Raw genomic sequence first — 13,454 nt, forward strand, 5'->3', positions numbered from 1 at the left:
AATATTTATTTTTTTTAAAAAAGCTTATGCACCTATCTCTCTTGGATTGGAAGTAACTTTTCAAAAAATTCAAACCTTAACAAACATTTTTATATGTGTGATTTATACTATTTTAGGTCTTTAACACCTTTATGTTAGCTATTCCATCATGAGTTTCTCATACAATACATATATGTGAGTAGCCTCATTAGGGGTGTTCACGGTCCGGTTCGGTCCGGTTTTAACTTAAAAATACAACCAAACCGAAAAATAGTATTTTATATATTAACAACCCGGACCGAACCGAGAACCGGTTCAAACCGAACCGGTTTTGTTCGGTTCGGGTCGGTTTTTTAGCAAAAAAACCCAAAAAAACCGGATTGTTCCATGGTAACAGCGATAATCATTGTTCACTCGCTTCCCTTTGATAATGACTATTGTCTGCCAAAACCGACCCTTCTGCTTCTGGATTTGTTCTTTGCAAGGGTAATCAAATAAGTTCAAGAAGATGACAGCAGAGCCAAGAACCACAACCACCACCACTCAAAGCCTAAACAAACTTCATCAGAAGAGATACTCTACAGTCCACATCCTTTTTCCTTCCTACCAAAACTGCAATCCAAACCTTCTGAACTTTCCACAAATGGCTTGAAATCTAATACAAAGCTCCGTTGTCTCCACTTCCCTTAACCTCCCTTCGAATTTTTCAACAAAACCTGCCTCTGCAAAAACTCCAAAATTCCCCCTCTTTTTTCTTAGAAACGGGTGTGTTAAAGATTTGAGGCTTGTATATAGCAAAATCTTGTGACTATGGTTTCGAAGGGGCTTGAGCAATTAAGGTTAGTGTTTCTTGTGTTAAGGATTGAAGATGAGGGGGATGGGGTGGGGTGGTTGAGAAGGGGGAAAGGGAAATGGAAGCGAAGTGAAGGCTGGAAATGAGGGGGGGGGGGCGGCTGGAAATGAGGGGGCGGTTGTTTTTTATACTTTTTTTAAACCGGTTCGGTTTGGGTCGGTTTAATCGGTTTAAGTTGTTTTAAACCGGAACCGAACCGGACCAAGTGAATTTTTTTTATTTTTTAATCGGTTTATTCGGTTTTTTTATCGGTTCGGTTTTTTCGGTTAATTTTTTCTCTGTTTTTTCGGTTTAATCGGTTGATCGGTTTTTTTGAACACCCCTAAGCCTCATCATAAATTCATAACATAATATTTTTATATAGGTTACCCCATCATGAGTCACACCAATAACAATAATTGACATAAATAGAAACAACACACTAGTTCTTGAACATATTTTTTCTAAGAAAAATCTCCCTATTCTCTCCTACACAAGCACATAATGTTCTCCAATGTCTTTCAACCATGGTTATTCAACAACATACAAGAACTAACTACTATAAATCATTAAGTTCTAATACATGTTCTCTGTGACCTCCAATAAAAAATACCAAAAATTATTAGGCTCTTATACCAACTGACACATAACTCTAATACCAACTAACTTAGATAGGGTTTAATGATAGTATGTTTTTTTACAAGTCAAATTACTTAAAAATTAAGAACATCATTGTTATTATGAACTTTCAAAATACTTAATTTTATTCATTATGTCTTTACTTACCAAACAACTATTACAACTCTTTATATAAAAAAAAAAATAGAAAACACTTATAATAATATTGGATAAGAAGAATAAAATAAAATAAAAACTATTCCTTCCAAATAAGAAAAAATCTAGAAAAATATAATAATACAAAATAAAAAAATCTACAAACATCTTTATGCATGTGATTCACTCTATCCTAAATCCCTAATATATTGTGTTGGCTACCCATATCATGAATTCCTAACCCAATATCTTTGTATGAATCATTTCATCATAAATTTATAACATAAAACCTTTGTATAGATCACCTATTCTAAATCATACTATTAAAATTTTCAATAACAATTACCTCAAATAAAAACAATTAATTAATTCAAAAATATCTTTTTTCCAAGGAGAAATTTCCTCATCCTTTTTTACACAAGCACGTTATATTCCGTGATTTCTTCCAACAATGATTTTTCAACATCACACAATTATCTATTAAAAATCATTGAGCTTTGATACATGTTTTACACAACCTCCAATCAAAATCAACGGAAATTATTAAGCTTTGATATCAATTGACACATAGCTGTAATACCACAACAAGAGTGATTAATAACAAAGTTTATTACAAATCAAACCACTTAAAAAAACAAGAACATCATTGCTATGAGAAGACTTTCAAAATACTTAGAAGGCTCACAACCTTTTATATATAAAAAATATTCCTTTCAAATAAATAAATAAAAAAACTTAGAAAATATAACAATACAAAATATAAAAAAATTAACGAAGAAAATTATTTATTTTTCCAAAACCTTCAATAGTAGTAGCAACCATACAACCCCACAAACCTTATAAACTAAACAAATCCTTTCTGAATAAAACGCATGGCACCAGAACAAGAATTTGTAAACTGCTAAATGCTAATCATACCATGAGAGACTGGAAAATTTCATTGTGATAACGAACCATTTACAGGGAAGCCAAAAGATTATTCCAATACACAAGGCTGCTCAATCTGTTCCTCAAGGATACAAGACATTATTACAAGTGTGTGTCATGCCAATTAGATCACTGTAGTAGAGGGTTGTTTTCCGTACATTGAGCATGGAGAGACTGCTGGGTTGCTCAGTCAACTGGGACTTCGACCTCCAGTTTTAGGCCAGAATTTCCAAAAACCTGCCTCGCATACAAAGCAAAATCCATCATTGAATAGCTCAAAAGGATATTGCAAGGAACATGTAGACTGGATCGGACCATTTAGGTGGGTTTCTACATGAAATTACCAGATACGATGATCTTAACTTAGCATCATGCTCATGCGTGTCAATAGAGAAAACTTAGAAATTTTAGAGCGGGACAACTAAGGAAAACCAAGCATTTTTGTTCTTCAACCCTCGGTTGCCTTTTCACTCAAAAGAGAGTAGAAAAAGAAAAGAGTAAATAATAATAATAATAAACAATTGAAGACCTAAAACTATATACAAGAACTCAAGATGAAATGTACACTGCTGCGTTAGTCTAGTCTCTATTACAGGTTTTCTCACATCAAAACTTCACTAAAAGGAAGAACAACCCCCACCCTCTTCCTCCTTTCCCACAAATAAATAATATAGAATAAATTAAACGAAGAAAAAGAAAACTGAGACATGAAAATTCCAACCCATTCTTAAGACGGCTAAAAGTATTTGCTGGTAGAAAAGACAATAATAATTAAAATCCATTACTGAGAAAGGAGCATCCTAGCCAACGACCACCCAAGGTCTCTAGAAAAAATACAGGACTAAACGCCAGAAAAATAGCACTCGAATGAACAGCATGGGAATAGACAGTTACAGACAGCAGGATGGCCTGTAAGATCAACAGGAATTTCATGCTGTATGAGCCCTGAATACCAAAGTTCTTAAGATAGTGCGATCTCTTTGTGCTTATCTGGGAATGCAGCAGCATTACAAAATAATGCAGTTTGAACTATCTTCCAAACATTGATATTTATGGCAACTTTTAGAGTCTAAGATTCGCACTGAATTATTCTGTAATTTTCTAAGAATAAAATATCAGTTCTAAATCCCTTACGAGGGCACACAGGCCTTTCCAACCCCCTGAATTATCTTACCCTTGTATTCATAAAAATCTGCCAATGCTAGCTAACACATGTTTTAGCAAAGAAAGGTACAGAAGATAATGTAATATGTAGCTTTCGTGTGGATGATCCTCGCAACAACTCTTTATTCTACCAGTCAAAATAAAATTAATCAAATTTCATTTCTAACCTATTGGTGCTGATAGAGATGCATGTATCCTCGCTCTCTTCGACTCTACTCTTTTGTTAGTCAATAAGAAGTAAATCAAATTAATTAATTAAATTTCATTTAATTGTAATAAGAAATACTGTATTCTAGACAATTAAGTTAGCAGAAGTAAATACAAATAAAATGTAAAACACCTTAATAAAGTCATCCAGCATTAAGTATGATTCCCTTGTGTAACCCGCCTCCTTCAAAACTTGGAGCAAGACTTTCTGCAGGACAAATGAGAGAAAGTGCAAGGAATTAATTATGCTAGTGTGATATCTGAAGAAACAGTGACATGTGGCAGCAACACAAAATTACTCATGCTATGTTTTTACCTAAAATAGTAGCAAAAAAGGTCCAGATAAATACCAATATATTAACAATATAGATGCTAGCATATAGATGATTCCCTCGTTCGAACAAATTGCAAATTTCAAAATAACCAGCCATAAAGAAATATTAAATCAAGTGGAAACCATCATAAAACATGATGATCTCATTAAAGGAAATGGATCAATATGATGGTCATCAGCCAGACAGACATTGAATTAACTCCTTTCAAATAAGTCATGACCTGATCATTTCATCCCTTAATGACAAAGACACCATCTACAATAATTCCCAAACATTCATCTATAATGTCTTTCATAAATGATTTCATGCATTATGAACTTTCGGGATATTTGCTGCAAATATCAAACCTCAAATCTTATGGTGTTGCAAATAGCAGGATCAGATAACAGAACAGGAAGTGTTTGGTTATACCTCTCTTTGCTCATTGGACATGAATACACCAGATAAATCCTGAAGAACTTCTAGTATGTCGTTGAAAGATATTTTTCCATTCCCATCCGAGTCATATACTTTGAAAATAACTGGGACAAAGACATTCAATAATATTAGAATAACACCAAAAACAGCAGAACATTTACCTTTCTTCAGAGTTAGGACAATAAATATTCTCAATCAACATGGAAATGGCAACCCAAAATGAAAGAATGGCAAGGGTAAAAGGTGCATTATGCATGTAATACACGTAATGCTGGCCTAACTGGATAAATTCCATCATATTAACAACTAATTCCTCTTTTTTTTTTTTTTTTTTTTTCCAATCATAAAGCTCTCAAAACAAGTTTAACATGACTAATATGTCTTACAAGTCACCACATGCTTTCTCTAGTCCTCATAACACATCTATAAACTATTTAGTTTACTCCCACCTACAAGGTAAAACCAATAGAAACAAATCATCATGAATAAGTTGTGATCAAATTCAAATATTGTAAAATCAAGGTATCAAATACTTACGTGTGATTTTCTGCTCCATATTTGCTTTAGCAGAGAAAGCAGATAAGAAGGCAACGAAGTCCTTGAAGTTCAAGCCATCAAGCATTTTAAGCAGCCTCTGCAAGAAGCCAGAAATCCACCCATGCTCTCAACATAAAATGAACAAAGAAAAAAAAAACATAAATTCAATGTCCAGTTAGTTCTCCATTAATTAATATAAACTTGGGCCAAAAAGATTACCTGAGAGAGTGGATTCATTGCAAACTCAGGCACTGATAAGAATTCATCAGCTGAGATAAACCCCTTTGCATTTCGATCTAGCTGGCAAAACCTTTGATACAGTGACACTATTTCTTGCTGGGAGACTAAATTTCTCAATAAAAAAAAACACCAAATTGAGAGCTAAAACATCAAAATAACATAAGTAGAGAGACGGAGAAACAAGATAAGGAAAAAACAACATTACATAGATTATGGCAGTGTAGTTGAACCTCTTCTAAGTCATACTGAGTTAGCATTGACGAGGCTGTCCCCATTGAATCTTCACCAAGAAAAAGAAAAAGAAAAAATCTACAAATTTAAATAAAGAAAAGGACCATTTCATAGATAACAAGTTACCGATACCCATTAACCAAAACACAAATTTCAAGCCAGTAATAATCATATAAATCATACCCATAAAACCCCAAATTGGAAATTCCAACAAAAATTCAGCCCGTCTTTTCATCATTTATGATTCAGTGAAAAAACAAACAATTCAGACAAAGAATCAGTATACTGAGTTTTAAAGCATGAAACTTTTTCCCGACAACCAAACAAGCGGAACGAAAAGAGAGAGACCTGAGAGTGAAGCAGAGATGGGTGAACCGATTGGAGGATGGAATGGATAGAGAAGGATTGCGGAGGTGTGTGTGTGTGTAGAAGACAGGGGAAGGGAGGGGAGGGGCAGAGCAAGGCAGGGATGGCTTTTTGGGTTTATTTTACTTGGTCATCATCGATGCTTGAAAACCCGACCGGATTTAACAAAGCATTATTATTCCATTCCCCTAATTGACTGATTGCTTGCTGACGAGGAATTTTATGTTCATGCTAATCCCCAGATCCATATGAGTAGCAGTTCACTATGTCTCTAACTTTTTTTTCTTTTAATGATAAATTTATTATACAATAAAAAAAAACTAATTCTCCTGGAAATATTTATTTAATGATGAAATTACCATGGCAGAAATACCTTTTAACTATATTGGAGTTATATGATATTTTTATTATCACATAATTATTTTTTATATATGCGTTTAGGATTGTTCAGTCACCAAACACTATCTTTCATGACAACGTTTAAAAGAATTCAGTATCCTTTATACGATGAGCTGATGCGTGTCCTTAAAGCTTCTCAAGTTTGGTGTCCATGACCATTTTCTCTCTCTTTTCCTTTCTCTCCACCTCGAATTCTATGACAACCCTTTAAAAAATTTCAAACCAGTCCTTGCAATTTATTTTTCCTTCACATTTAGTATTTGTTCTTTTTATTACTATTTTTTTTTAAATTTGAATAGTCTATAAAATCACAATTGTTTTTTTAATTTCACCCTTGGTTTTTAATCTTTCAAATTTAGTCTCTATTTTTTTATTGTTATTTATTTTGTTTGGGTCTATTTATAAAATTGTTATTTTATATATAATTTCATTATCCTTGAGTTTTTTTTTTTTATCAACTTTTATCCTCGTTTTTTTTTATTATTTTTTCTTCTTTTGCAAGTTTTTTTACTAATATTTTTTCAAGATTTCATCTTCAAAAATAAATTAGTTGTGAATTATGTTTCATGATAGAACTCGAATCTAGAATTTTACAGATTATGAGTTTTAGAGATAAGACTAGGTTTATAAGGTTCACCCGAGCTTGCTTCTTCTTCTTCTTTTTTTTTTTTTTAAGTTAATGTTTTTTTTTTTTTAGTTTTACTTTGTTCTTTTTTATAGTTTGCCTTCTATAAAGTTAGCCTTAGGTTCATGACTAGGATCACCGGTTTTGAAGATTAACACAGTTTGAATTTATGTTTTTTTGTCCTTTTTAAATTGATTTATTTTAATTTTATCATTCAATTTTTTTTTGTTGTATTTTTTATGAGATTATCTCAATCTTATGCTTATGGTCGTGGATTATGTGAATTTACTCGGTTTAACATGGTTCTTCTATATTTTTTTTTTTTACAGTTTTATTTTTCAATATTTGATTGTTTGGTAATCTAGATGGTCTCAGGTCTGGTTCTTTTACCAATTTTTCATTGTTTTTTCCCTCGGTTTATTTATTATTGTTGCTTTTTTTTTTTCCTGTTCATATTATTTAAATTATTGATTGAACCAATGACTCAGGTCTCAAATATTTTTACCATATTATTCTTTTTTACTTAAAAAAACAATTACATGGCTTGCGACGAAGCGTCGGAAACAAATCTAGTATATTTTTAAATTAGTATATGTTAACCAAGATCAAGTTATTTACAAATAATTTTATTTAATATATCTTTTTAAATATTAATTTTAAGGTAGAAAATGATATCTTCAAATATTAAGCTTGCGACGAAGCGTGGGCTTAATTATGAAAAAAATAAAGTTTGGAGGCCATTTAAGGACTTAATTGTAGATTCTCAAGGCTAAGGACCAAACTGTAGTGGCATGTAATTTTAGGGGTAGAAATTAGTCAAATCAAGGGCCAAATTAAAAGGAATTGAAATTTTAATGGTCAATTAAGGATGAAACTGAACAAATTGAAAACCAAGGACTCGTCTATAAAAGACGTTGAGCTCTAAGGTTGATATTTGAATTTGATAGGGGTGCAATTGTATATAATTAAAAGTTAGGAGACAATTATAGGTGCAACTAAAAGGAATGGGAATAGTAGAGACCAAAATTAAAAAAAACCTTAATTCCTAGGGTTTAACCAAGACAACATGTCATTCACCCACTGTTCATCTCTGTCCTTAAAATTTTTGGATGATTGAGTAAACATAATTAGGGAAATGAATGTGGTGTCTCCGACCATTTTAGGGGTTGTAACTACCACCAATTAAATTGAGAAACACCTCATCTACAACCTCATGCCTATAAAATTGGAGATTTACATCCCAATTCTTCCACAAAAGTCTCCAATATCTTGTTTGCGATTAGCTTCCTTGCATTTTTAGATTTTGGGCTAATTGAGTTGGCACATTTGAACAAATGAATGCGAAGCCACAAACCTTCAAATTAAGCAAGGTTGGATCTAAATGAAATGTGTGACATCCTCTACCAACTTCAGGTGGTTTCCTATGAAATTTACATTAGAGTTGCTCTGGAAAAACTTCGAAAATGGTTAACTCAATCAACCTTGACAATGACATATATTTTTCAAAAACCACCCATTTTTTTGTGTGTTCATACTTAAAGCTTTTCAAAGGATTCTTATCAATGGCTTTAAAGCTTCTCTTTTAAAATCAAAAGGTCATAAATAGCTATCTAAGTCTAGCAAAACCATCAAACACCCTAAAATCAAAATCACAATTGCAAAACCAACCTAGTACAAGAGCTTTCAAATGTTAGCTTTTGTCCAGAACCCTCTTACTTTGATTAAAGGGGTAAACTTTGATCAATCTTTGAGGGAATTCACCAAGAAAACCTAGAAAAACCCTATAAATACCCTTGGAAATCAGAGGAGAAAGAAAGGAGAAGAAAACATGGGGAAATACTTTGTTAATAGACCTAACATAGAAGGTCTAAAAAGCTTTGGAAAGAAAAGAAGTGAAAGGGAAAGAAGAAAAGAAAATAATACAAAAAAGAACAATCTATAGTTAGTAAGCTTAAAGAAGGTATAACAATGTATAAACTCAAGGGTGAAGTCCATGTGGCCTTTCCATTCATGCTTTCTTAATGTTTAAACCTTTTTTTTAATGGTTTTTTTTTTTTAACTTGTTTTAATATTATGATGTTTTTTAGTTTTGTTTTGATTAATACATAAAAAATGTTTTTATTCTTTAAATCTAGTTTAGAGTTGTTGTTGATGTTATTGAGTGTCAAGACAATATGTTTATGATTGATTTTGATAAAATAAGGTAGTTTTGGATTCTACCAAAGGGTGACAATGGATGTTTGATGTCTTTTCTGTTTTGTTAGTATATGTTTTTGGTTTCTGAGCATGATTTGGGTTTCAATTTTGAATCGAATTTTGATGTTTTTGTTGGCTATCATTAGAGCTATAATTATGAAGTTGGAATTTAATACATGTTTGTGATAATTTGATATTTTTTTGTTAGTTTTTTGGGTTCAACCATGCTTGGTATTGATAATATAGTTTGTGAGGATAAAAAACAATGTGTTTAGAGGCGTAAAAGGCTAAATCTAGGTTTCAACATTAATTCTTAAATTTTTGGATTTTTTTTAGATTCTAGGTTTATGCTTTTCGCATGAATTTTGCACTAGCCTCTTGTTTTTGAATTGTTTTGGGTTAATTGTTGGCGCAAACATGTTAGCTTGTCATCTTTACCAAATAATATAGGGTTAAAATGCATCAATAACATTTATTCATGCATTTAGATTCTAGGGTTTTTTCAACTACCCAAATATATTTTGATCAAATCGTAGCTTTTAATTATTAATAAAAGAAAATGAATGTGTTGATTCTTGATCTATGCATGATTACAAATAAAATCTTACCCTTTATTGCAAAAAGACATGTCTTGTTTGTTATTTGTGTTTGCTGGGTTTCAATTTGAATGTTTATCATGTTCTTGGTGTTTGATATATTTTTATTAGAAATTTTTATGTTTTTGTTTGTTTTTTTTAGTTTTTATCTATTTCTAATTTAACTATATGTTTTGCTTTAGTTTCGGGTCAAACCATAGTTTTTGGTTCGGTTCAGGGTTGAACCAATGTTTTCGAGTCAACCCGATTGATTTTTTAAGGTCAGGTACTAAGGTTTTGTTTGGTTTGTTATTGTTTTTTATAAGAAATTTTTTTGCCTAAAGGGTTTTTTGGCAAACACACATTCAGATCAATTTTGACAATTTTAAATAAAAATGATTTTGTTTTTCCAAATAGGCCCCCAATAAATTCCAAAAAATTAAAAAAACATTTAAAGACCAATTTAAAATTATTTATGGGTCCTTTGCATGTTTTTTTCAATAATTTTATTTAATATCAAGGTTGTAAACTTATACTCTAAGATGTTGACCTATTATTAAAATACTCGCTTTTCATCGAAAACCTCAAATATTTTTATAAAATTCTCTCTTTTAAAAAAATATGTTTTATTTGGTATGCATACAACCAAGTCTCTCAAAAAAATAAAAAAAAATAAAACGTATTTTGGCTTAAAACAAAATATAAAAAAGACATGGTATGATTTGGAAATTGTTTTATATACAAAAAAATTAAAAATATCTTAGTATATATTTTTTAGATTTAATAACCAGTTTATTGAATTCATGAGAACTTGACCAATATTTTCAAAAACCTTCTTTTTTTTTTTTTTTTAAAGAATTAATGGTCAACATTCTATATGAATATTGGACCTACAAATAGGCTGATATTTAAATACCAGGAGTTGATTCAAAAATTTTCAAGATTATTTTGGATATTCACAAATTTTAATTGAGAGTATTTTCACCATGATAACGAGTTGTGGAAAACCCTTGTTAGGGCACTTATATGGATTTTTTTTCCAACGAGAATTTATTTGGGTATATTAGCCAATTATAAATTCAAAATATTGGAGTTATTCTCGAGAGTAAATTTTTGTTTTAAGCCATGGATGGACCATCAATTAGGAACTCATTAATATCTTTAAGCCATATTTAGATCATACAATGCAACTTACCCCAGGTAAGATGTGCTAAGGGTGTTAATACATTCTCTAGTCATAACCAACCCCCTATCCTAGAATTTCATATAAGACTACTCCACTGGGTCTTCTAATGACTCTAAACCAAGTAACTAGGTGGCAACTCCTCGATCCCAACATCAACGTTATGTTGTGCCTGCACGTGCGACAACACTTTACATCACTCCAAAAAAAAGTCAATTAAAAAGGTTCAATTAATGTTTTTCTCGATAACTTACCTGGACTACCTCCTAATAGCGAGATCACATTCTGTATTGATCTAGTTTTAGAAACGAAACCAATCTTTATGGCACCTTACATGATGGTTCCAGTATAATTAAAAGAGTTGAAGGAGCATATTCAAGATTTGCTAGATAAAAAGTTTATCTATCCGAGTGTATTTCCGTAGGGAGCACCTGTTTTATTTGTAAGGAAGAAGGATGGATTAATGAGGATATGTATAGATTATAGGCAGTTGAACAAGGTCACTATTAAGAATAAATACCCATTCCCTTACATTGATGATCTTTTTTATCAGTTACAGGGAGCTCAATGTTTCTCAAAGATTGATTTGTGATCGGGGTATCACCAGTTGAGGATTATGAATGAGGATATTCCTAAAATTGCTTTTAGGACTCGTTATGGGCATTACAAGTTCCTAGTGTTGTCTTTTGGGTTAACGAAGATATGATGAACATGGTTTTTAGAGCACAATGACAACAACAATAGTAGTTTTATGATCGATTTATCATTTCTTCTTCACAAAAAAAGGGTTTATTCAAGTAAGTGACCAATGAAAATACCTTTGCTAGGTTTATCTTGTTTGAGTTCCTTAACATTGTCATCATCCTCATCTGTATCAATATGGTAAAATGGAGATTAGTTTGCTTGGTTTTGTGGCTCAACCATTGCGAGGTAAGAAGTAGCTAAAACAAAGATGAAGTGCTTCTTGTACGAGGATCAACTAATGACTCTTAGGATTATCATTTCAAAATCAGCCATTGCTTAAATCTGACACAATTTATTTCTTTAATTGTTGTAGCACATCACATATCAATAGTAGTACACCGACAACCACATCCAACACCAACAACCACTTGAGATCCACCACCAAATGATCCTACGAAGGGAGACATTAGTAAAGGTATGGCATTCCACAAAAAAAATTTCCATTTCATGAGAAGGTCATAAGCACTATAAATGTATTTCACATTTATTCTAAAAACTTTAGGTATTTAGTTGTTTAAGACAAGAAAAGTAAGAAAAATCTATTAAAAACATTAGACTAACACCTTGATTTGGGTTCAGATCAATTAATGTTAGAGAAATTGGTGTATAAAAGAGAGACAAAGTGAAAAAAATTGGTCATTTAGTTCAATTTTAAAAATAATATATATATATATATATATATATATATATATATATATAATGATTCTTAGGTTATTTTGTTCAATTTAAAAATTTGGATTGACTCAGAATATAAACGGTAAGTTCTAAAAAAATTTAAAACAAAATTAAAATATAACTAAATTACAAGATGATGAGGGTAATTTTCCTATTCTTTTATGGTTGTTAGTAATGCTAATATACGAGGCATCACAAAATTTTTCATGAAAAATACTACTTGAATCGACAATAAAAACAGATACAATGTACAGTAATTTAATGAGCTCTTTTAGGTTTTTTTTTTTTTTTTTATTTACAAGGGGCATAAAAAATGAGTATTTAAAAGCCGGTGAAGTGAAAGATTTGATTTAGCATTGCTAAAAGTAAAAAAGCATAGAGAAAAAAATGGTCACCAATCGGCATATAAAAAAAATAACCTTTTTTTTAAAAAAAAAAACACTAATAGAATTGTTCTTCCAGTTCCTCAACTATCGTAGTAACTTCATATAATACGAAGTAAAACTTTTCACGAGACATCCCAAAATTTTTCGTGAGAAATACTGTTTGAATCCAAGTGATTTAATAGCTCTTTTACTTTTTTTTTTTTTTAATTATAATAATACATATTGATTATTTTTGGTTTGGTTCAGTCTTTTAAAAAGAAAAATAACCAAACCGAATTTTAAAAAAAAAACCAAAACCAAACTGAAACTTATTTAAACCAACCGGTTTTGGTTCGGTTTGATTTTTTAGGATAAAAACCGGTTATATCGATTTGGTTTGATTTTTTTTTTGTTTGGCTTTTTTTTTTCCCGGTTTGGGTTCAATTTGCTTCGATTTTTTTTTATATTTTAGACTTATAAAATTGAAAGTGAACCGAACCGGTTGGTTTTTTAAAATTTTAATCGATTTAATCGGTTTTTTTTACAGTTCGGTTTTTTCAGTTATTTTTTTTATTTTCTCGGTTTAATTGATTTTTTTTCCTTACCCCTAATAGATATCACTCCAAATTTTTTAAAAGTGGCTAAATTAGACGACTCCTTAGACTTTTTTGTTTTTTGGATTT

At 31.1% G+C, this 13,454-nt stretch overlaps 1 protein-coding gene across 4 annotated transcripts in view; it reads right to left on the bottom strand.

Annotated features, from left to right (window-relative positions):
* Window positions 1-2,353: 2,353 nt before the first annotated feature.
* The window catches only part of LOC118037857 (uncharacterized), a 95,002-nt gene continuing 83,901 nt past the window's right edge, over window positions 2,354-13,454 (bottom strand). The window contains exons 2-9 of one of the 4 annotated variants that reach the window (XM_035043997.2): window positions 5,992-6,070; window positions 5,618-5,692; window positions 5,392-5,516; window positions 5,173-5,269; window positions 4,630-4,739; window positions 4,017-4,091; window positions 3,844-3,888; window positions 2,354-2,749 (exon numbers count right to left, since the gene is read on the bottom strand). In XM_035043997.2, coding sequence (XP_034899888.1) covers window positions 3,844-3,888; window positions 4,017-4,091; window positions 4,630-4,739; window positions 5,173-5,269; window positions 5,392-5,516; window positions 5,618-5,687 — 522 coding nt within the window. In that variant the 5' untranslated portion in view covers window positions 5,688-5,692; window positions 5,992-6,070 and the 3' untranslated portion in view covers window positions 2,354-2,749. Of the gene's footprint in view, window positions 2,750-3,843; window positions 3,894-4,016; window positions 4,092-4,629; window positions 4,740-5,172; window positions 5,270-5,391; window positions 5,517-5,617; window positions 5,693-5,991; window positions 6,291-13,454 lie in introns of those variants that run through there. The other 3 variants (XM_073407898.1, XM_035043995.2, XM_073407899.1) reach the window with 3 other exon arrangements.

Source organism: Populus alba, chromosome 3, assembly GCF_005239225.2.
Source record: "Populus alba chromosome 3, ASM523922v2, whole genome shotgun sequence".
NCBI lineage: Eukaryota > Viridiplantae > Streptophyta > Magnoliopsida > Malpighiales > Salicaceae > Populus > Populus alba.